This window comes from Bos javanicus, chromosome 17 (assembly GCF_032452875.1).
Source record: "Bos javanicus breed banteng chromosome 17, ARS-OSU_banteng_1.0, whole genome shotgun sequence".
Classification (NCBI taxonomy): domain Eukaryota; kingdom Metazoa; phylum Chordata; class Mammalia; order Artiodactyla; family Bovidae; genus Bos; species Bos javanicus.
In genome coordinates this window covers 70,528,620-70,552,540 of record NC_083884.1, presented here as the reverse complement: position 1 = coordinate 70,552,540, position 23,921 = coordinate 70,528,620, and the positions used below count along the sequence as shown (strand labels likewise).

Here is a 23,921-nt window from a genome sequence, read left to right as displayed (position 1 = left end):
GGGTCTTAGTCGCAGCACATAGGATCTTCAATCTTCTTTGTAGCACGAGGGATCTTCAATTGTGGCATGCAGACTCTCTGGTTGAGGCATGTGGGATCTAGTTCCCTGACGAGGGATCAAACCCAGGCCCCCTGCACTGGACGCATGGACTCTGTCACTGGAGTATCAGGGGTGTCCCTCTCCGCACTGCTCTGCCTGTCCACTGACGCCTGACCTATCACAAGGTTGTGAACTTCTCTAGGACAAGGACCTGGTAGGGTCCCTGTTGCATCCTCAGCGCTCAGCTTAGTGCCCGCCTGTGAACAGCATTGAATAAATAATCACTGAACTGATAAACCTTTATCATTTGTGTCAGACTTTGTGGTTGTTGCTGTTAGTCTCAAAGACGTGTCTGATTCTTTGTAACCCCATGGACTGCAGCACACCAGGCTCCTCTGTCCTCCACTGTCTCCTGGAGTTTGCTCAAGCTCATGTCCGCTGAGTCGGTGATGCCATCCAACCATCTCATCCTCGGTTGCCTCCTTTTCCTCCTGCCATGCCCTTCAACACCTACTTATAAATGCCCCATCTTGTTTTTATTTTCAAACGTGTTAGTCTGATCTTTATAACCAGATTGTAATTTTCTGAAAAACAGCAAATGTACTCAGTATTTCTAAGTTGAGGTTAGTGACACAAAAATGGACACATTTATTAAAAACTGACAATTAATTATTCAAGGCTTCATGAATGTCAACAATTCAGTGATGCAGGCACTGTTTTTCTCTCTCTCTCCCATATAAGGAAACTGAGTCAGGGAGTTTAGTAGCTTCCCTACTGGTAGCTAGTGATAGAGCTGGGACTTGAATCCTGACATTTGTGTTTGTATTCTCAACCCCTACAGTGAGAGGCTAAGGATACGTGGGATTACCTATGCTAAGTAATTTGTTTTTTAGTCGCTCAGTTGTGTCCAACTCTTTGCAACCCAATAGTCATTGAGGCTCCTCTGTCCATGGGATTTTCCAGGCAAGAATACTGGAGTGAGTTGCCATTTCCTACTGGAGGGGATCTTCCCAACCCAAGGACTGAACCCCCATCTCCTGCATTGGCCAGGTGGGTTCTTTACCAAGGGAAGCCCTTGGATGTTTTATTGCTTACCCTTAAAAAATTACTACTCTCTGTGGGCTTATTAGACTCTTTCCTTCACACACTTTGCTTTTCCCTTTTGTTTCAAATGTTTTTTGAACACTTCGTCATGTACCAAAATGTACATAACCTAACTCACTGAAGGCCAAACTTTAGAAACACCATTGGAGTTTAGCTCTTTTGACTGGACTATTATTTCCTAACAAGCTTCATAAAATCACCCCCTGCTCAGTTTGTGATTGTACACCCAAACACCTCTCAGCAAAATCTCAGTGGTCGCTTTTTTCCTTTCTGGCCATGCTGCGATGCATACAGGATCTTAGTTCCCCAACCAGGGATCAATACCAAACCCATGTCCCCTGTAGCAGACTCCTGGCGTCTTAACCACTGGGTCTCCAGGGAAGTACTTACGGCCCCTTGACAGCACATCATATGGAGAGAATATCTGGAGTCAACTCATCAGATCTCATCACAGTCTTTTTTAAAACCAACATCTTGGCCCTTTCACTGACAAAAAGCATTCTTACGCCTTTTAACAGATGAAGGCTTTCTTAGAGCTAAGTTCAAAGCAAACTGCCCATCCTTCTTGGGAAATGCTCTAGAGGCTCCCTTATGAGGTAATTCAATAGGCTTGTCTCTCTGGATTCAGTTCAGTTCAGTTCAGTTGCTCAGTCATGTCCGACTCTTTGCAACCCCATGAACTGCAGCACGCCAGGCCTCCCTGTCCATCATCAACTCCTGGAGTTCACTCAAACCCATGTCCATAGAGTCGGTGATGCCATCCAGCCATCTCATCCTCTGTGGTCCCCTTCTCCTCCTGCCCCCAATCCTTCCCAGGTTTAGGGTCTTTTCCAATGAGTCAACTCTTCGCATCAGGTGGCCAAAGTATTGGAGTTTCAGCTTCAACATCAGTCCTTCCAATGAGCACCCAGGACTGATCTCCTTCAAAATGGACTGGTTGGATCTCCTTGCAGTCCAGGGGACTCTGAAGAGTCTTCTCCAACACCACAGTTCAAAAGCATCAATTCTTCAGGGCTCAGCTTTCTTCACAGTCCAACTCTCACATCCATACATGACCACAGGAAAAACCATAGCCTTGACTAGACGGACCTTTGTTGGCAAAGTAATGTCTCTGCTTTTCAATATGCTATCTAGGTTGGTCATAACTTTCCTTCCAAGGAGTAAACGTCTTTTAATTTCATGGCTGCAATCACCATCTACAGTGATTTTGGAGCCCCCAAAAATAAAGTCTGCCACTGTTTCCACTGTTTGCCCTGTTTCCCCATCTATTTCCCATGAAGTGATGGGACCAGATGCCATGATCTTAGTTTTCTGAATGTTGAGCTTTAAGCCAACTTTTTCACTCTCCTCTTTCACCTTCATCAAGAGGTTTTTTAGTTCCTTTCTGGATTAGCAATGATTTAATATGAAACCAATAGTTAAACATCCCTGGAATAGTTAGTAAAACAGGAGTATTATATTTCACAATGTTATCTTCAGGAAATAAACAATCCAAAGTAACTATTTTGGGTAGCATTGTATCACATTGTTATTGCAGTAATATTTCCAGAAGAAATCTGAAGTTTAGAATAACTATAGGTCACAAAAAATGACCAATATTGCACCAATACATGAAACAAAATTCAAATTTGGATCCTAAGGAAAAAAACAAGACATCATCAGTGATGACGACAGGCACATCTCTGAACTCAATCTGATTTCCCCGAGGAAGGGAGGCACTGAGCCTATTATAATAGAGTGTGCCTTTGAAGGACTGAGACATGAGTCCCTCAGTCTCAAAAAAATCAAATCACCATGATAAACGCCTTAGTTACCAGGGAGAAAAAGCAGAGATGACTAAGCTGAAAGAAATCTCTTCTGGCCTGTTCTTTATCTCTTTCAGGCAGCACTTTTCCAGCTAAGTTGCACAGCACAAAACATGGTTTTGCCGTATATCAAAGTGTGTAAGTTAGGGTAGACAGCAGTGTTTTAAAAGGAGAAATTAGATGGTAAGAGCAACAGGTAAAGCAGCTTTGGGCTCCTGAGGAGGAAGTCCTGGCACTCCTATACGGGCACAGTGGATAATCTGAAAATGGTACGAGTGCCGGGCTGAGCACAGCTGTCTCTACTGTAATCAGGAGGAAAAGTATTAAGATCCAGCGGAAGCAGCCCTTCAGAGTCTAAGGAGGAGCATTTCATCAGACAATAACTGAGTGCTCACTGCTTACAAAGGCAACAGATTAGATGCTGAGGGATCAATCCACAAGAATCTCCTGCTACTCTGAAATCAGAACTGCATCCTCATTTTCCCAAGCTGATATAGTTTATGTAATGAAATAAAATATGTATCATACGTCTCTCGCAGTGGTGTAAGAGTACTTAGGACTCACAAGGAAAACTGCACAAAGAACTTCCCCTTCAGCCTTTTCCCTGTAAAAATATCCTCCTTGAAAACAGTGTAAGCTTTCTTTAGCAAGTGAGGTACCACCTCCTTACTCTCCCCCTCTTATCCAGTTTCACTTTTTTTCATAACACTTAAGACCACCTGACATTTTTATAGATTTGTCATTTCTCTTTTTAACCTAGAATATAAGCTCCATGAAGGCAGATATTTAAAATACTTTGTTCACAGATTTCTTCTCAGTATTTCAGTATACAGAACCTTATCTAACATGTACTTATAGGAGGTTCTTAAAATTTTTGTAAAATTAAAAGTGTTTTAAAAAGACCCCTGAATATGTTAGAATTATTAAAGTATAAAAATTTGGCATATCAGTGTATTTATGTCTGTTATTCCCAGTCCAAGTCAGGAGTCAGAGGACCAGAAGCTTGTGTAGATGGGAGAGCAATTGCACAAACAAAGCAATGTGTCTTATTTGATGGGTGGACGGAACCCAGTGTCACCGAACTTCTACAGTCAACTCAATTCATCTCTCTGCCCTTTCCACGTCTGAATCTGAGTGAATTCAGATTCACTTCACATTAGTTGGCTTAACATTAGCTTTCTTCCTTGAGAAAACTTCTGAAACTTACATAGTAAAGTTTTTTTGTTCCCCTCCTCCCTAAATTACTGCCTGCAAGATGCAAGCCCTCAGATGGAAACCGTCTCCCATTTCTATTTTGAGATTCGCCTGAGTCACAAGGTAGTCTTGGCGAATCACTCTGCTCCATCCCTCAGTTTATTGAGGCTGCCTGGGAACAGGCGCTGCCAGCCAGACAGGAAGAGGGCCGTGTTGCCTAACTCCAAAAGGTTTCAGGCGTATGGATGTGGTGAGGTTTAATAATGGATATAAATTGCTGCAGATGGATTTCCCACAGGGTGGGGGTGAGGAAAGGGCAACCATTTTCCTTAACTTCCTCTATATGAATTCATGGCTGGTAGAGAGGCCAGGCTATTAAACACAGCTGAGCAAATGTCCCAATGTCTGCAGGACATATTTTTCCAACTAAAGAGACCCCTAGTGGGCTCCTACTATATATGACGCTCCCAAGCCCCAAAGAGAAGCAAAAGAATGTGACTGATATGACTCTGGCAAAGTTACACTGTTTAAAAAAAAAGAGAGAGTCAGTGTTTATAAACATGTATAAACCACAAGGCCCTTTTCTTTTTTTCAAGAACGGGTATAAAGAGCTGCTTCCACCTGGATTCTCTTATCTGTGTCCCATCCAGTCTTGAGTTCCTCCAAGTTGTGTAGCAAACATGTTCTCCCTAAGTGGTTCTGCCTTACTGACTATAATTCCAAACTCCCTGAGCCCCCAACCCCTAGAGATGCCTCTTGACAAAATTATTCTTTATGTACTCACACAAATGTAAACAGAAGAGATGAAAGGCCCCGGGGATGCAGCCAGTGCATGTCTCAAGCTGAACCACTGCTAAGCACGACCTGAACTTTTCTGCCTCTCTCGGCTTGGCTGAGTTCCTCTCTTGACTCAGGGCAGAGTGATGAGCATGGCATAGGAGGCTTAGGACCCAGGGGGCGCCTTTCAGCCGGAAAAATAAAAAAACCACCTCGCTGCAGCAAGCTTGCTGGAAGCTCCCAGTTCTAAAGAGAGGCTGTTTACCAGAAGCACATAACAAGAGCAGGTCTGACTGCAAGGCTGGGAACGGGAGGCAGAGCCGCCGCCTAGGGGGACCCCGGCTGGACTCTGGTTGGTCAGTCACCTGCAGGACGAAGGAGGTGAGGATGCTGTTGGCCTGGGTGCGAACAATCCTCGTCAGCAACATGCTCCTGGCAGAAGCCTATGGATCTGGAGGTGAGATTACAATCTTTCCTTTCTGCAGCAACTTAATGAAGCAGAAAGGGTGATGCTTCCTATTTTCCAAGCAGGACCACGACAGGAAACGGAGCTTGTAGCAGCTTCCTGTTGTCCCATGAAAGCTTTGTTGGTTTTGTTTTTTTCTTTCTCCTTTCCCTGCCTGGAGCTTGCAGCTCCATCTTTGCCATTAAGAACAAAGGCAAGTAACCACTTTCTCTTTTCTTTTTCTTGCCGGTGGCTCATGAGTGGATGGAACTTGGAGGTTCACCTCCCCCACTCCTAAGTCCTGTTCTTTTCGGGGGGCTTTGCAGGTTGTCTCCAGAGCACTTGCCCTCCTTACCCAGCCCCTTCCTGCGGCCCTCCTGCTGAGGGGAGTGGGAGTTTGGAGTCACATCCAGGCAGCAATTAGGCAGGTTCCCTCCATTTGAGGCTCTCTTTTGCCTGACTGGATATAAAGGCCTTTGTAGGATTCTCTTGGGAGGGAATGCTGCCTGTGAAAGTGTGGCCTCATCCACGGAGACAAGAACACCAGAGTTTATATAACATAGAATGACAACACACGGATGGATTTGGGGTCCTGCCGCCCCCTGACCCAAAACTCCCACCGTCTCCACAGACGGTCCTGAACCCAGGGCTCCCCCGCACCTTCCTCCAAAGTGGTCACAAGTTTCAGAGCAACAACCCCTTGCACTTGTGCAGTGCTTTCCGGCTTAAAAAAGAAAAGAAAAAAGCCAACACTGAGCAGAGGGGGCCGGGCACCGGCTAGGGGCTCTTCACTCGCCCGCCCTCCCTTCTCTTTCCGGCCTCACTACAGCCCAGCGAGGCAGGCGGGGTTTTCCACGTGAGGGCAGGGTCTCCCAGGAGGGGTGGGCCCGGGCTCCCCTGTCCGCCACTCAGTGTCCTGTCGGGGGGCTCCTCTTCCTCATAGGCTGCTTCTGGGATAACGGCCACCTGTACCGGGCAGATCAGCCCTCCCCCGCGCCGGGCCACAGCTGCCTTAACTGGCTGGACGCGCAGAGCGGCCTGGCATTTGCCCCAGAGTCGGGTGAGTGCCCGTCCCGGACGGCGGGCGGGCGGGCGGGCGGGCGGAGGCCGTGTTCCAACCCCGACCCATGGTGCCTTCTCTCCCCTCTCAGGCGCCGGCAACCACAGCTACTGCCGGAACCCGGACCAGGACCCACGCGGGCCCTGGTGCTACGTCAGCGGCGAGGCTGGAGCTCCCGAGAAGCGACCTTGCCAGGACCTGCGCTGCCCAGGTACCCAGACCCCGCTCCCAGGGCTTCCCAGGAGCTGTCGCAACACCCGCCGCGCACGTGCGGCCGCGCGACACCGGCCGGCCCCGCCCCGCCCCGCCCCGCCCCGTCCGATTGGCCAGGGCTGTCTCCAGGCCGCGGGACCCGAAGCTCATTGGCCGGCGCCGCCGCCCGGAATGAGCTCATTCTCCGCAAGCTCCTAGTAAACAACTGTGGGCGGCTAGGCCCCGCCCCTCGGCCGAGCTCCGCGCCGGGGGAGCCCCGGAGAAGTGTGTTGTTGGTCCACGCCCTTAGCTCGCCCCTCGGTGTTTACGGGCCGGTTTGTGTAGTTTCTGCTGTGTGCTAGGCACTCTTTCACAGCCCCCCTGCACCCAGTTTGGAGGATCTAAGATTAAAGAGAAGTTCAGCGACTTACCAAAGGCAGTGGCAGGGTCCAGATTTGAATCCAAGTTTCTTAGACTCTAGAGTCCAGCTTATGGCTCCCAGGGCAGCAAGGACGATTCTCTAGGATTAAATGGGATATGTTAGCATGTAATATAGGGATTGGCATAAAGCGTGGGCTCAGCAAATGCGAGCTGTTTAGAGGAGTTACGCATTGCCTCTTGGCATAGAGGGGGTACCCCTGGAGGTGAGCTGAGCTGGGCCTTGGAAGACGGCAAGAATTTGAGAATATGAAGACATGGGAGGCAGGTGAGGCCCATTCTCACAGCCTTCTTTGTCTTGTTCCAGCTGTGGTCCAGCCTTCAGGCCAGATCTTGCCCCTAGGTCTTGATTTCAGTGTGTACAGCGCATTCTAAGGTGGGCCCACTCAGCTTCCCCCAAACTCAGGCCACTCTCTGATGAGAGCTGTTTTCCCACTTCACCTCCAGATACCACTTCCCAGGGCCTGCCAACCTCTGCAACAGAAACTGAGGAGGCCGCTGAAGTGCCAGGGGGAGATGAGGTGTTTGCTCCTGCCAATGCCCTGCCTGCCCGGAGCGAGGCTGCAGCTGTGCAGCCAGTGATTGGGATCAGCCAACGAGTGCGGGTGAACTCCAAGGAGAAGAAGGACCTGGGAACACTGGGTATGACTGCCCGCCTCTGTCCTTGTGAAATTCAAGGAGAAATATTTGATTATCTGGGGTGGAGCTAATGGAACCTTGTGTCCTGTCCTTGGCAGGCTACGTGCTGGGCATCACCATGATGGTGATCATCGTCGTCATTGGAGCTGGAATTGTCCTTGGCTACACCTACAAGAGGTCAGTAGCTTCTTTTCTGGGCTCGGTGAGAGAGGAGAGGAAGGTACACAAAGTCAAACCAGACTCCTCTGTGGCATTCTTACTTGTAAAGGAAGTGAGGTCTTGGATGCAGAGACTTGGTTCTAGTTTTCACCAGGTGGCCTTGGACAAACCCTCTTCTTTGGTGCATTTACTTATCACCCAGAAAGCATGATGAGGTAGGGATTCTTATTCCCCGTTGTACAGGTGAGGAGGCCTTCATCAGAAGGGTGAAGTAACCTGCTCAAGGTTATACTGCCTGGGAGTGGCTGGAGTCACATCCAGCTCTCTTGACACCGACATTCCCTGCTGTCTGGTGTGGAAGCATGTCTGCTGTGGAACCGGGTGGCCTTTCAGAAATGAGGCTGGGCTCTCATTGCAGGGACTGGGAGATTGAATTCTGTGAGTTATAAAAATCTGCTCCTAGAAAAGGTTCCCAGCCACTGCTTTTGCAGTTGGGGCTTGAATGTCCTGAGCTATAAGCAGTGGGATCTCCTCTAGGACAGGAGGAAGGAAGCGAGTTGGAGTGCATGATGATAATCAAGTTGTGCCCTGGTTGACTCTGGGAAGATTATTTGCAAAACGTTGGGCAAAAATCAGGGTATTTGACTTCCATTCCTGAGTATCTGTGATATTTCTTTTCTGTGGTCTGGGAAGGCTTCCTATAAGGGAAGTAATGTAGTGGCCTGCGTTTTCCAGTGGTGAGGACCACAGCCCCAGTGGGTCACCCAGTATTAAATAAAATCGAGTTGTCTCTAGAGTGATGTAGTCAGTCTCATTTTACAGATGGAAAAGGGGACATATTGGTAAGAATAATAACAGTAAAAGCAGCAGTATTTCTAAAGGCCAGGTACTGCTTCAAATGATATGTGTGCTTTAACTCAGTCCTCACAATCGCCCCTGATAAGGCCAATGATATTTACAGATAAGGAAACTGAGACTTGTTTGAGGTCACACACCTAGCATTCGGTGGAGCTCAGTCTCAGTCCTGCCAGTGACTAGCAATCTGTGTGACTTTGGGCAGGGTGGTTCTGTTTCCTACTCCAGGGCACGGCTGTCGCTGAGACTCTTGACTGCCTGGCCCAAAGAAAGAGATCAGTAAACTATAGCTGTTTTTCTTTTCTGTAAAATGTGGGCACACTGCACTTGTGCTCTCCAGGCTCCATTGCTTCTCTGATCTTCTGTGATTCAGGAAGCACAGGTTCAGAGAGGGGGGAAGTGTTGACCTGAGAGGGTCTCCTGTCCCCTAGCATAAGGTCGCTGCCCTCAGCACGACAGTGGATGGGGCAGGTTTAGGGGCACCTGTTTGTCATTTCAGGGAGTTAGGGGGAATGATGGGGAGGCCCTGGTTACAGTTCGCAGCTCAGACCCAAACCGTGTTGGCTGAGTCTAGCTGTTGAAATATTTCCTCTTCAGCCACTGGATAGCACTGGGCTTGCCTCCGGTCTTGTGACAGTGTCCAGGCCTCCAGGTGCTTGAACTGACTGCTAAACGTCCTTAATCGCGAGCTCAGTTCTCAGGCCGGAGGAGGAAGCCACGCCTTTTGCTTCTAGATCTGCTCCTGTAGGCTGTCATGGGAGTGCCCTGAGAGCCTATATTTACTTTCCTGTAATCTCAGGGCGAGGCACCGAGTCACCAGACTTCTAACCACGGGACCACCCCTTTCCTCAGCAAAAGTGCCCCAAGCACAGCCCACAGGAAACGGCTTGTGGGCTGGAGGCAAGCGCTCAGCCCCCTTTCTCCCCAGTCACAGAACAGTGTCCTGGAAGTACTGTGGAGCACAGGTCCTTCCACTTCTCTGCACCTCCTTGTCTCCTCTGTTCCGTGGAGCTGTGCCCCCTCTTCATGCACACCCATGCCCACCCCAGGTTACCCTTAACTGTTACATGGAGACAGCAGAACACCAGTCAGGTTAAATAACCACCACAGCCACCTAGACTTTCTTAAGACCCACTTGAGTGTCCTTCCCTGACGATTGCACCAAAGCCGCAGGACCACACTAGAAGGACCACTTTTACACCATTTCACAGCGAGGAGCTGAGACCGAGAGGAGTTCAGCGGTGTGTCCAAGCTACATGGCCAATAAGGATTGCCAGTGTCTCCCAGAAGTCCAGCAAGGCTCAGGAGCTTCATGCCAATTTGCTTTGGAGTGCATAAGACAGTGCAGGCTTCCCAGCTGGCTCAGTGGTAAAGAATCCTCCTGCCAATGCATGAGACCCAAGTTCAGTCTCTGGGTTGGGAAGATCCCCTGGAGGAGGAAACGGCAAAGTATTCTTGCCTGGGAAATCTCATGCACTGAGGAGCCTGGCAGGCTGTAGTCTATGGGATTGCAGAAGAGTTAGACACGACTGGGTGAACACGCACAGAACCTTTCAAAATAAAACAGAAACTTTCAAACTATAACAGCTGGGCTTAAAAGTGAAAAGAAAAAGGATCTGGTTCTGGAACTGTGAGCAGTTCTGGGTGTGACACTGGACAAGTCATTTACCTTCTCTGCTTCCCTCATGTGTAAAATAGCACGGGGGCAGGTTAGCGATGAGCTGCCCAGCTCAAACGTTTCCTAAAGACAGTATTACTTGGTGGGCCGCAGGCAGTACTAGGTTCAGATCCCAAATCCGCCCTCTGCGTGAATAAATGGTGGAGCCTCTCCACTTCTGCTGTCCTGTCCCTGAAACAGAGATCCTAATAGATGCCGCATAGGTCTGTTGTGACGATCAAATGAGTGTAGTCTGGGCAGACAGTTGGTGTTCCTGACCTTGGCTGCCTTGAAGAACTTGTCCTGAGCAGCAGTGTGGCACAGCGCCACTTCTGACGGGGACGAGAGCAGTGGCTCAGAGTTACGCAATAATTTGAGGCAGCCTGTGATGCCTAAAGGAGGTCCTGGGTGCCTCTATCACCCAGCAGGCGGATGTCAGATAAAGACAGCAGCTCCGTGCACTCCTGCTTTCTGGCCAGCCCGGCCACCAGGCCTGACCCTGGAGCAGTCAGGATAGAATTCCTGCGAGCCCTGAACCCTTCCAAGGGCCAGGAGGCTAATGGGAGGGAGTTTTCCCCTGGCTGGGAGGGGCGGGCAGGCACCAGGCTTCCTCTCAGGGGAGGAAGGGAGGCAGGTGGGAGCGGGCAAGGGCTCAGCCTGGTGGGCCTTTATCCTGGTTTTCTGGTTCAGGTGGCCAGCCTGCAGCTCACTGCCCCGAGCGCAGTGTCTGTGCTCTGGCTCTGATTAAAAGGCAAGGGGAAAACTGTCAGTCAACGCTTCAGCCCGCCCAGGAGAGGAACTGAGTTAGTGAATGAGTCTTTTGTTCTTTCTTGGCTGTCAGACAACAGCCTGGATGTCCCCCCACCTCATAGGTGTGAGAAGGGGCTGAGCTGCCTGACGGTCAGTACAGCCATGCTGGTGGCCTCTCTGAGACCCCAGAAGGAGCTGGGGGCTGCCTTGGCACCTCTAGGACTCACAGGCGCCGTTAGCAGGAGGCATGTGGGGCTGAGTGTGTTTTGAGGCTTCTAAATGGAAGAGACTGCCATCCAGACTTGTCCCGGCACCTGCTCCTTACGTTTACCCTTGGCTGAGCTTCAAGCCCAGCTCTGCCCCATTAATCCACATTGATTTTTCTCCCCCCCAAGACTTGTGTATGACGTAGCCTGACCGTTATCAACAGCCCGGCTGACCACAGCCAGATGCTTGGTAAAGGAGGCAGCTGAGGAAAGCCTCAGTTTCTTCGGCTGTAAAATGTGGATGACACGCAGTGCTGGGTGGAAATGAGACAAAAATGACGCACGTATAAAGGGTGCGGCATCCAGCCGGTGCATAGGTGGCCCTTCTCAGGGTGGAAGGTGGGAAGGCCACTTCCTGGCACCTTAGTGGGTCCTTGGAAAGCATGAGTTCCTGCTTTCCTTCTTCCTCCAGCCCCTTAGGTTTTGAAATTCGGGCCTTGGCACAAGGCTCTGGGCACATACTCTGCTGCTTTTGTAAATGGCCTTTGGTTCTCTGCTGGCTTGTTTGCGGGCTCCCTCTTGTTCAGTCGCTCAGTCGTGTGTCTTTGCGACCCTGTGGACTGCAGCACACCAGGCCTCCCTGTCCTTCACTATCTCCCAAAGTTTGCTCAAACTCATGTCCGTTGAGTCAGTGATGCCATCCAACCATCTCATCTTCTGTCACTCCCTCCTCCTCCTGCCCTCAATCTTTCCCAGCATCGGGCTTTCCCAACGAGTTGGCTCTTCGCATTAGGTGGCCACAGTATTGGGGCTTCAGCATCAGTCCTTCCAATGAATATTCAGGGTTGATTTCCTTTGACTGACTGTTTTGATTTCCTTGCAGTCCAAGGGACTCTTCCTTAATAGAATTAAATCCAGACTTTCCAAGTTTCTCCTGACGTGGGCAGACTGTAGTTTTCTGTTGTATGCCAGAGGTAGAGGTGTTCTCTTCTGTGTGGCAGTAGCCGTGACCAAGAAGTGCCCAGAGGCAGAGCGAACCTCGGGCCATGAGTGGGGATGCGCTTGCTCCAGGCAGCCGTGTCCCCGTGGCCCTCCTCAGCCCCTCCAGGGGCTCGGGGAGCTCCTCTACTGTGGCTTGGGGAGCCCGATGCGGATGGCAGGAGCTGCAAGGCTTACACGCAGAGACTTGGCCACCCAGGGCTAGTCGGGGGCATGAGCGCACAGGTATGCTGTCTGTGACCCAACAGTGAGGAGCAGGGGTGCACGGGGCACACGTCATGCTCAGGATCTCACAGGATGTTAGGGGCCCTGGAGGTTCTCAAGTCCGGCTCCCCGTTTTACAGGATGATGAAGCTCAAGGCCTAGAGCGGAGGGCAGTGGTCGGGGTCACATAAACAACACTCACCTTGGCTGTCCAGTAGGAGAGTTCCTGTGGGAACCCAGATTAAGATAACGTTGCCTGGTGAGTCACATCACCTTCAGGGCAAATCGCAACAGCCCCCTGTGAGCTTTATAGCAGTCCCATGGTTTTCGAAATGCTTTCCCATTCAGTAGTCTTGTCTGGAAAATCCCATGGACGGAGGAGCCTGGTAGGCTACAGTCCATGGGGTCGCAAAGATTCAGACACAACTGAGTGACTCCACTTTCACTTTCATCATCATATTTGGAGTCAGGTATCATTCCCATTTCACAGATGATGAAACCAAGGCTCCCCAAGGCCGTGTCACACAGCCCAGGCTGGGCTGCTCCAGGGGTGGAGAACTGGTTGATTTAAAGGCAATTAGGAGGCCCCTGCTCCTTTCCCTCCAGTGCCCTCGTCCTCAGCGTTTGTGACTCTGGGAATCTTTGTCCTTGCGCCTCCCTGGGCAATAGCTGTGTCACCCGTCTGCTCTCGGTTGTCTCCCTGGGGACTCTGAGGCAGGCCTGTTCGCCGCACCAGGTCATCCCTCAGCTGCTTGCTTCAGGGCCTCTTCAGGATGGGCTCCTTCCGGGAAGATTTCCTCTGACGGCTGAGCCGTGTCTGATTGCTGTGCTAAGGATGCTGACCTGGGTTCTGGTGTGCAATGTGCCAGGCGCACACCACACCCTTTGGCTTGCAGTGGGCGTGGCCGGCCCAGTGGGGTGGACCCGACATGTGCAGCCGAAGACTGGGTGGGTGAGGCCCTGCCCTGTCCTTTTTGTGGGGGTGATCCTGATAAGGTCAGAACTTCTCTTGAGCATCAGCCAGAGTCCAACAGACTTGGGCTCGAGCCCACCGTGTCATTTGGAGAGTTCAGCTTCTTTGGACTTACTTCCTCATCTATGAAATGAATGATAACACCTAATTGTTTGGGTTCAGAATGAAGTACGGTAATGCACGTCAAGCCCTCAGCATGGAGTGAGCACTTCATGTGAATAAAATGGGGTTAACACCTCAGCCTGATTGGGTCACGGAGTACCAGGAGAAGGCCTGTGAACACCCAGGGGTCCCATGGTCATTGTGTCCGTTTCCCGTCGACCCAAGCAGCCTGCAGAGGCTCCTTGCCCACTGCACTTGGAGGGGATGGTCCCTCTTTGTAGCCAGGGCTCACACCTTCCGGGGAGGGGATGGTTCCCATTTCCAGTCAGAGCTCACACCTTCTGAGACTTTGGATGAGGCATCTCAGAACAGGATGGTCAGGTCAGTTTTCTGGACGGCTTTATGGGTGAGGGCTGAGGGTTTTTCTGGATCCCATGGTGCCTTGGGCTGAAAAAGCAAAACTCCGTTTTGCTTTAAGCGTCTCTTTTGTCCCCACCATCTTCATTAGCCCCATTGCAGCTGAGTGAGGGTTGTGCTCCTGTCACCCCCATCTCACAGACGAGGTTTAGGGGCTCCTTGCTGAGTTGAGGTAGTCTGGCAGAACAGCCCTGCCTGGCTGTGACTGCGGCCAGCCCCTGCCAAGCTTCAGGGTGCTGGCCTATGAGCAGACCGTGCGGGAGGCACAGCCCGACTCTTCCCTCTTCTCCTGCCAGGGGCAAGGACCTGAAAGCCCAGCACGAGCAGAAAGTGTGCGAGCGGGAGCTGCAGCGGATCACCCTGCCCTTGTCTGCCTTCACCAACCCCACCTGCGAGATCGTGGATGAGAAGACGGTTGTGGTCCACGCCAGCCAGACTCCAGTCGACCTTCAGGAGGGCAGTGCCCCCCTCATGGGCCAGGCGGGCACTCCAGGAGCCTGAGCCCTGCCACGATGGGCAGGAGCCCATTGCAGACACTGGTGCGGGACTACCTACCCCCCTCCACAGCTGGGAGGATCTACACTTTGTTGTGGTTGAAACCCCCCACTTTTTCTGTTTGAACCCGAAGACAGGAGCAGGTGGCACTGTGGGCTGAGAGCGAGGCTGGGTAGGGTCCTGCCAAGGCTCTCTCTCCATAACCATGGAGCAGGGTTTTTCCCACGGATGGGGACAGCAGCAGCCCCCACAGCAGCGCTGTGACAGGGGCTTCCTGTGCCCCGGAACCAAACCAGGGATGGACAGGGGGCTCCCCCAGCTCCCCTTTGCTTCATTGTGCAAGGTGGCCTCAGCCTCGGCCTCCCCACGTGCTCGCTGTGGGTCTCAGTGGCGTGTGCTGTTATTCACAGTTCTGGTCACGTAGGTCGAGAGGCGGTGTTTAAAAAACATATTTGGTTTTTTCAGCATTTGGGACGCAGTCCCCTACTGACCATTTCTGAGAAATGGAAACGAGTCTGTACGAAAGTCAGCACTGTGGGTTGAGAACAGGATCTAGGCAGAGGCTGCTGGCAGCGATGTGCCTTGAGGACTGCGGGCCGGGCCCAGGGCCCCAGGGCTCTTTCTGTTCCCAAAGGAGAGGAAGGGCAGAACGGCACTGAACATTCCGCTGAGGAGGGCGAGGGGTCACAGCTGCCTCAGCCCCCAGGACCTGAGCGGGCCCGGGGCACCCCCGACAGCCTCCTCTCAGGGTGCACAGTGACCTCTCTGCATTCCTCAGGGCTGAGACAGCAGCCAGCTGACCTGCAGGAATGATGCTGTGGGCGGGGCCTCGTGAGCTGCTGCTCGGAGGTTAACCCCGGAGACCCGCCTGGAGGTGAGGTGATGGAAGGCTTCAGGACCAGCACCTTCCTGTGGGGAAGCAGGGTGAGGGTCACGACCCCTAACTTGTGAAACAATCACAGACCTATTGGAAGGGACCTTAGGGTTCCTGACGCCTTTTGGACAGAGGGGGCCTGAAGGGTGTGACACTACGGTTTGAAGAGGAAGCTACCAGTACAGTCAGCCTCAAGGCCCAGTCAGCCTCAAGGCCCTGATGGCACACTCCGGGGCCTCAGCAGAGCTAACCTGTCCGCAGAGCTTCCTTCCCAAAGCCCTGCCACCACCCTTCACGGAGGCCGGGTTTGTGGGGCCCTGTCTCTCGGGCAGGCTGTTCCCAGAAGTCACCTGCTGAGGGACCTAGGCCTCGGGGGGTCTCTTGTTGGTCATGATGCAGAGAACATTACCGGTTTCTACTTTTCTATAAAAGCATTTCTGTGTACATGTTTTTATATACCTCATTCTGACACCTGCGAATAAAAGCGCAGGAAATTGCTCTGCATTTGACTCAACGTTAAAAAAAAAAAACCCATACTGCCAAGTTTTTGTGGGGTGTCAGGACACTCCTCCTTAAAAGCTGGGAAGTGTTTGATTACCTTGTCAACACCTGCAGGGCGAGCTCCGCTGTCTGTCCTTCCCTTTGGTCCACACCAGGGGCAACAGCCAGGTGGTTGGAAACTGGAGCGTCATCACCAGGAGAGCCTCTCGGGTCGAAGCTGCAGGAAAGACGCTGTGCAGCATGGCAGGGGGCAGCCAGTCACTGCAGACCCTCTCCCCCTCAGCATTCTTTAGAGGCTAGGGAGGGGCTGGAGACAGGGTTGGGGGATGGGACGGCTGCAGCAGCCGAAGCAGGGATGGGTGTGCAGGGGGTGATGGGCTCCCAGGAGCTGCTCTGGGCCGAGGGAGGTCCCCGCAGGGTGACTCCTAGAGCTCTAGCAGAAGCTACCAACGGCAGTTTTTTGGGGGCTTTTTAGCAAGGATTTCACAACAGGTTCTTAGCCTCTAGGAACACCCAGGGCAACCTCTGCCTGTATCCAGTCACCACTCTATACTGCTGCCAGCAAGGGGCACCCTAGCACGTGTTTTTCCAGGAACTAGATCTTGGCCCCGACTCCAGCCAGCTTTGGGAGAAAGCACCTTTGGGTCTGTGGATGCGTGCTGTGCCCAGGATCCCGCGAGCCAGATCGCATCACCTGGCCCAGCTGGCACCCCACAGGCCCCATGTGCGGACGCAAGAAGCAGGTCTCCCCTTGAGCTCTTGGAAGGAGACACCAGGGGCAGGGGTGACGAGCACACACTTCCTCCCTCTGTTAAGGTGGCACCCAGCCCTGCAGAGAGGACTCCGGGACGGCTGGGCAGTGGGAGTGCACGGATGTCGGAGGGCGGGCCTGGGTGGGCCTGAGGGGATGGCGTGGCTGGGAGGCGGCAGGTCACCTGCCCCGAGGCCTGGCTGCCTCCGGGTTGCACACGTCCCCTGGAGCAGGCGGGTGTCTGTGTAAGGAGGTGGGGTCAGAGCACTCGAACCCCTGCTGTGGGGTCACATGGGCGGGGCCTCAAAGTGGCCACTGCAGCCTCCATGTGCGTGTCCCTGAACCAGGCCGCAAGTCACGTTCTCACTCTCCGCACCATCAGTCATGTTAACTGCTTAATTTATTTGGTCTGCTCCGCGGCCTGATTTGGGCCCACCACCCCCACTCCTGTGGGGACCACCGAGGCAGCACCAGCTGCACGATGCTGGCCTCCCTGCTGCCGGGAGCCCAGGGCGAGGGCTCGCACACTCCACACCTGAGCAGGGCGTCAACAGCAAGGAGACTGGCCAGAGGCAACACCCAGTGCCTCAGCTCATCAGGTCTGTCTGTGCACAGCGTTTCACACATCACCCCCACAGGTACAACACCAAGACAGTCTGAACGGCAACCGCCTTCTCCCGCGTCACCCAGCCGCCCCCGCCCCCAGCACAACCACACACACCGCAGTAAGGTCCCAAACCCACTCCTCACTTAGCAAATATGGTGCAGGGTCACCTCACACCCCACATGCTGGGCCTCCACTAACCAGTGTCCTCCAGAGCCCGCCCCGCACAAGCCTGGGCTCCTGGATGAAGCGCACGTGAGCGTGCAAAGGACAGCAGCCAGGACACCAGGGCTTCCGAGAGGGCAGGGCCTCTCCTTCACGCTGGCCGCCACCTGCGCTTGCGGGTGACTGCTTGTCGCTGGCAGGAGGGACGCGCCCACGAGCTCCCCGCCAGTCCGGAGCTCAGTGTGAGAACACAAGTGGAGGCTCCGCCTCGAGCCTATGGGGCCCCGGGGCCCAGGAGGCGAACAGAAACCAGCCCTGCTCCTGACTCCTGGCCGGACCCACCACAAACCGACCAGGAGACGCTTTACAGCCCACTCCCTCAATGCTGCCCAGGGGAGGGAGGGACGCGCCAGGGCCGGGGAGCACCGCGGTCGCTTCCGGTCCTCGGACAGCCGCACTCTCTGCCACACTCCACAAGAAGTCCTCCTGCACCGGCCGAACCAGAGGCGTCAGGGCCCGCCGGCGGTGCACCCGGGAGCCTGCCCAGCAGGTCCAGGGTGCGCTGGTCAGTGTCAGCAGGGGCCTCTGGGAATCCACTGCCAGGGCGCTCCCGAGTGGTCACGAGTAACAGACTCCTCCTGGCTCAGGGACCAGGCTTTGTTTGTTTTCTTCACAGCTTCCAGGCGAGTGTGGGATTTACAGACAGTAACCGGGCTCCAGGACCTGTGGGGACGTTTCCCTGGTGCTGTGCCCGCTTGCCTCCGGGGACGTAGGAGGATGGCCAGTCCTGCTTCTGAATGAGCTGCCGATCCCCAGGAGGCCTGGCCGGCCCTGCCCGCAGCAGGGATGGGTGCAGAGGGGGCAGTGCTGGCTGGGGGATGCCCCCAGAAGGGGGTTGGGCCAGGGCTAGGGAGGCGGGTTCCGGATCAGGCCGTACTCCATGCTCACGGTGTGGTCCAGGTCCTCCAGCTCTGTGGGCAGTGGGATGCCCAGCTCCCCCAGGTACAGGGACAGTGCCTCAAAGAAGTCCTCCAGTTTGGAGAATGCCGGTCTAGAAAGAGGAGGAGGAGACAGGTGAGTCATGGGGGTAGGGGCGGGCAGTGAGGTGGCAAAGAAGGCACCCAGGCCTGTGGCTCCACCACTTCCTGGGTGTCTGACCTTGGGCGAGCCCTTAACCTTGGTGTGCCTCAGGTCATAGACTGCACAGGCTGCTGCAAAGACGAGAGGTGGTAACACAGGGAGAGGAGGGTCTGGCTCAAAGGGGCAGCTTGAAAATGAAGTACAGGAGGAGAAAAGCCCCTGCCAGGTCTCAGAGAAAACGCAATCATCACAGGTAGGTTTGGACTAAGTGCCCTTTTAAAGATCCTTTCAGTCCTGAGATTGAAAGTCGTTTCCATATCGATGGGATCTGCCCCGGGAGGGGCTTATCACAGTCTTGGCAGCTCACCCCAAAGAGAAAGAGAATGCCTGGCTCCTGTTGCCCTGGAGACAGCTCAGGTCCATTCCTCCATCTCCTCCTTGATTTTGCTTAAACATCTTGTCACCTTCTTGGCAAGACCTACTCTGAGCACCATCTTAAAGATGGTGGTAACTTGCACCCTGAACAACCCTTTTTGCTTGGCTTGAGTACTTTTTCCATAGCATCTGTGTCTTTCTCACATATTAAATACATGTTCTCATATACTAAAGATAATTTTAAGAAGATTTCTTTAAAGGAAAAAATTGGCTAATGCATAAAGATGCTCACTGTAATACCTACTATAAGGACAAACTGGAAAAACCTGAACATCTACGCATGTATGTTCCTACAGTCTCCTAGTGAATTTCACAGTCAACAGAAATGATAATCTGGAATACTGGGTAGTGACAAAAATGCAAAGCGAAATGTCAAACTTTTCTCTACTTAAGATAACTGTATTAAAAAAAATGTGTTTGGACATGGGAATATGGAAACTTGAAAACACTGTTAGCATGGTATATAGGTTTCGGTGAATTTCCTGCTGTTAAAGTTTAACGCTGTCTCTGGGTCACTTGCTACAAAACCCCCGTCTTCCTCCCTGCTGACTGACACGTCAGGGTCGTCAGGTGGCTTCAGTGGTTGATGGCCACATCTGCGAGCCTGGGAAAGGCTTGGCAATGGCTGAGGACTGGGGTGAGCATCCCAGGACCATGAGGGCTGAGCGAGGGGCGTGGACTCCAACCTGCTCTCAGGCTCCAGTCTGCAGCAGATGGCTGCCAGGGGGAAGAAGGCTGGGGGGCACTCTTCGGGGACAAACTTCTCCCAGAAGAGCTTCACGTTGAGGCCGAAGTCCAGTGTTCGGGGCAGGCAGTCAGGATCTGCATACACCTGCCCGATTATCTGCAGGTGGAGAGACAGTGGTCAGGGACGGTGCAGCCATGTGGTGGGGGAGGGGGGTGCTGGTGCGGGAACAGGACAGGAGGGATGGTCAGAAGCGGGAGGCAGAGGCTTCCCTGGTGCTCCAGTGGTTAAGAATCCGTCTGGCAATGCAAGGACGCAGGTTCAATTCTGGTTAGGGAACTAAGATCCCACATGCTGCAGGGCAACTAAGCCCTGTGCTGCAGCCACTGAGCCTGCGTGCTGCACCTCGAGGGAAGCCTGCGTGCTGTAACTAAGGCCAGATGCAGTCAAATAAACAGAAGAGGAAGGAAGTAAAAACCCAGCTGAGAGGGCTGCCCCCTCCCGTCTCTCCGTATCTTGCTAATGCAGGCTTGTCTCCTGACTAGAGAATCTGGAGGAGCCTCAGCACAGAAGCAAGACGCCCGTGACCAGCCTCTGGAGGGGCTGCTTCCACACAGCCCCGCCCTGCCCTGTGCTGGAGTTCGGGCCCTGAGAAGGGAGGCACTGGATCTGATTCATGTCCGAAGCCCTCTGCTGCCAGCCCAGGGCTCTGCATACAGTAGATGCTCAACTGATTTCTGTTAAGTGAACGATATTTTTAAAAGTGAGACTCGAACGTGTCCAAAGACCCGTGATAACCGACACGGCCCTCTGCTCCTGCTGACTCTGTGGCACTATGCATCTTAGGAGGAGGAGCCCCCGTTTCGACTGCGGGGGCCGGGCTGCCAGGTCTGCTGCCTCAGGCCTGGTCTCCGTGCTGGGGCTCACCTCACAGAGGACAATCCCAAAAGAGAAGACATCCACCGTCTCGTCGTAGCTCTTTCCTTCACAAAAAACACAGGAGAGCAGGCTGTTGTTAGGTTTGGTCCCGTCTCTGCTCTGCACTGCGTCTGGAGCCAGGTCAGGTCAGAGCTAAGAGCCAGGGCTAGGAGAGGTTCTGTGGGGGTGCCTCTAAGGCTGTGGGGACAGGCCCCGTCTGAAAACCAGTCAGCCTCAGAGAGGTCTCATGAAACAACACTGCCCAGGGTGAAGCCGCACGGGATAGTGAAAGAGAACTGGGCCAGGATGCACCTGGACTCTGGCACTGCCTCCTGTGCACTCTCTGGCTGGAGACCTCAGAAACGGCTGCAGCGGGCCACTTCTGCAGTCTCACAGCGCTGTCTGGCTCAGGAGGCCTGGCCAGCATCTCCGGCTGGTCTGCGCCTTAGCCACGAGGGGGCAGCACACCTCAGTTCTCAGCAAGGAGTGAGAACAGGCAGTAAAGTGCCTGAGCGCTCAGCTACCCCTTGGGGCACAGGAACCGCGGTCAGACCTCAGCGTGGGCCCCAGATGGGGCGCCAGCCAGCCTGCAGGCCTGATCTCGGGGAGGGAGGCGTCTTTGAGGTCCAGTCTGGCACGGGATGAAAACCGTGCACCCCCGGCTTCGGGTACCTGGTCTACACACCCTGGGGCTCTGCTGCAAGACGTGGCCCCACCTCCCCTCCGGGGTGTCAGGACTGACCGTTCAGCATCTCCGGGGCCATCCAGTAGGGGTTCCCCACCACCGTGTAGCGCTTCTTGCGGTCGCTCTTGCGCAAGGTGCGCTTCTTGGTGGTGGCCTTTTCCACGGGGGGCTTCTTTCTCTCCTCGACTATGAGCCGTGACAGCCCAAAGTCAGCCACCACCACGGTCTTGTCCTGAGAGGACAAGGGTCAGGTCAGCCCTGGGGGGCGGGGGACGACCGGACGGGGACAGGACAGTCCCAAGAGGAGGAGAGAAGACGCGTATAACCAAGGGGGGTCTTGATGGTGGTGTTTGTCTTCTCAGTCTGCACTCTTTGCATGGCAGACACCCCCAGACCTAGAGGGTGTTCTCAGCAGAGGCCCTGGGACCTGGAGAGTGGAACCCAAGAGACAGGACAGTGGATTTCGTTTTGCTTTTTTTCTCGTCCTGCCTTGTTCTCAGAAAGATTTAAAGCTGGAACCAGGATAAGACAGAAAAAGACAAGATACAGGCCTTCCGTGGGGGTGGGGGGCGAAGGGGAGATAAGCTCTTCAAATAGCTACAAGGCAGTCATGTGGAAAAGGGATTAAGACTGTTTGGTGTGAGTCCAGAGGGCATGGCCAGGGCCAGTGAGTGGACACCCAGGAAGCTACACTGCAAGTCAACAGGAGTAACACTGTAGCGAGCAGAGCTGACCAGCAGGGGAGAGGGAGGCTGGCCCCAAACCCCTCCCTGTGAATTTAGTAGCTCTGTAGCCTCGGGCTGAGGCTTCAGGTGCCACAGCTGCAAAATGGGGTCCTTGGGGAGCTGCTGCCCCCAACACGGGGCAAAACCAGGAAAAGTGACAGGGCTCTACAAACAGTTGAGGAACTTCAAGTCCTTTCCAACCACAGGATTTCAAAGGCTGCTACTGGGAGGAGGTGGGGTTTGTCTGCATGTATGGGGATCCCCCAGCAGACAGAAGCCTGAGGCGATACCTCTGGTCTAAAGCCAGAGGGGCCAGGCAGTCTTGCTGGCAACAAGGGAGCCAGGAGGGCTGCCCTGGGGGCACGTACCAGCTTGATGAGGCAGTTGTGCGAGTTCAGATCCCGGTGGATGATACACATGGAATGCAAATAGGCCTGGAACAAGAGGTAGGAGCTGAGGCCCATGGCCAGTCAATCGGCTGACTCTGAGACTCGGGGGCCCCAAAACCTGCTCTTCCCCCAGGACACCCCCACCCCCCACGCCAGCTTAAGAACCCAAGCTGGACTCCAGGGCCCTCCTGCTGTCACTCCTCATCCCGGTGTCAACAGAAGGCCGAGGGCTTCCCCTCTCCCTGCTGCCGTCTCCTGCCCAGCAGCCTCTGTTCACCGATCCCAACCCAGGCGCTGCTCTGTCCTGAAGTTCCCGACTCCCTGGGCCCAGTGAGCACCCCCCAACCTATTTTACTCAGAGCTAGGCCACCCCCTCCCAGTCTCTGGCTTTAGCCACCCTGGATCCTTCCTGCTGGGAGAGGGGAAGTGGCCACCTCCTGGCCCAGCTGATCTGTGCTCCCAACACACATTTCCCTCTCTGTCTACACTTTCCCTGTGATCTACTGGTTAGCATTCAGTGCTCTCACTTAGGGAAAAAAAAATTTATTGGAGTGTAGTTGATCTATAATGCTATGTGAAGTTTCAGGTGTATTGCGGATGAATCAGTGACACATATACATATCCACTCTTGCTTAGATTCTTCTCCCATACAGGTCATTACAGAGTACTGAGGAGACTTCCCTGTACTCCTCAGTGCCTTCTTAATAGTGACGCACTTTACATATAGTAGTGTATATATGTTGATTTCATCCTCCCGGTTTATCCCTCCCCCTTTCCCCCTTGACAACCATGAGTCTGTTTTCTATATCTGTGACTCCACTTCCCTTTTGTGAACAGGCTCATTTGTACCACTGTTTTAGAGTCCACACATAAGCGGTATCATATGATATTTGTCTCTCTGTGTCTGACTGACTTCACTCAGTGTGACAGTCTCTAGGTCCGTCCGTGGCGGCGAACGGCCTAATCCATCCTTTCCGCGGCTGAGTCATACCCCACTGTGTGTACGTGCCGCATCTTCTTATCTCAGCGCTCTGACTTCAACCTCTCCCTCTTCCTACCCTCATGTGTCCAAACCAGTCTGTATTTGCTATTTCCCCATCCAGGCCTCCGCCTCTGGCTCTTGAGCCACCCTCCCACGCAGAAACCCGCCCCTCTCCCCGCAACACCAGTTCCCTCCCTTGGGCTCCTGGAGCCGCTCACAGGCCCACGGAACTCTTTCCAACCTGCCTGGCGCCCCTCCTCAGGGGGTGCCCACCCTTCTCCTGTGCCACCTGCCTCCAAGACGGTGTGTGCCTGCCTTTTCCTTCTGGCCTCCTCAATGTCAGCCCCTCTGGTCACTGTTAACCCCTACTAAGCACCTACACACCAGCCTCAGCAGATGCCTGTCCAAGCTCCTCCCAGACCCACTCTGCTGGCAGGGCTGTCGGCAGGACTCACCATTCCAGAGGCGATGCCTTTGGCAAACCTGACCTTCTGCTGCCAGGGGAACGGGTCCTGCAGGATGGAGGAAGGCCCGTCAGAGGCCGGTGGGCCTTGTTCTACTGGTGGTCCAGGCCCCGTGGGTCAACGTGATCTGCAGTAAACCCTCCCTGCCTGTGC

The 23,921-nt window shown here is 53.7% G+C and overlaps 2 protein-coding genes and 1 long non-coding RNA gene across 5 annotated transcripts in view; 1 reads left to right on the top strand and 2 right to left on the bottom strand.

Annotated features, from left to right (window-relative positions):
* The window catches only part of LOC133229106 (uncharacterized), a 42,580-nt gene extending 28,265 nt beyond the window's left edge, over positions 1-14,315 (bottom strand). Inside the window, exons 1-2 of the long non-coding RNA XR_009730481.1 lie at positions 7,954-14,315; positions 4,927-7,136 (exon numbers count right to left, since the gene is read on the bottom strand). This is a non-coding gene — a long non-coding RNA (uncharacterized LOC133229106). The remainder of the gene's footprint in view (positions 1-4,926; positions 7,137-7,953) is intronic.
* Positions 5,294-15,882, top strand: PIK3IP1 (phosphoinositide-3-kinase interacting protein 1). The gene is made up of 6 exons (XM_061385421.1): positions 5,294-5,376; positions 6,308-6,424; positions 6,516-6,635; positions 7,502-7,696; positions 7,792-7,870; positions 14,312-15,882. The coding sequence occupies exons 1-6, from the start codon at positions 5,307-5,309 to the stop codon at positions 14,514-14,516; spliced, it is 786 nt and encodes a 261-aa protein (XP_061241405.1). The 5' UTR covers positions 5,294-5,306; the 3' UTR covers positions 14,517-15,882.
* Positions 15,883-17,018: 1,136 nt separating this feature from the next.
* LIMK2 (LIM domain kinase 2) overlaps positions 17,019-23,921 on the bottom strand; it is a 54,588-nt gene continuing 47,685 nt past the window's right edge. For all 3 annotated transcript variants that reach the window (XM_061385415.1, XM_061385417.1, XM_061385416.1), the window contains 6 exons: positions 23,760-23,816; positions 22,302-22,367; positions 21,266-21,440; positions 20,533-20,588; positions 19,607-19,764; positions 17,019-18,456 (listed from right to left, as the gene is read on the bottom strand). In XM_061385415.1, coding sequence (XP_061241399.1) covers positions 18,312-18,456; positions 19,607-19,764; positions 20,533-20,588; positions 21,266-21,440; positions 22,302-22,367; positions 23,760-23,816 — 657 coding nt within the window. In that variant the 3' untranslated portion in view covers positions 17,019-18,311. The remainder of the gene's footprint in view (positions 18,457-19,606; positions 19,765-20,532; positions 20,589-21,265; positions 21,441-22,301; positions 22,368-23,759; positions 23,817-23,921) is intronic.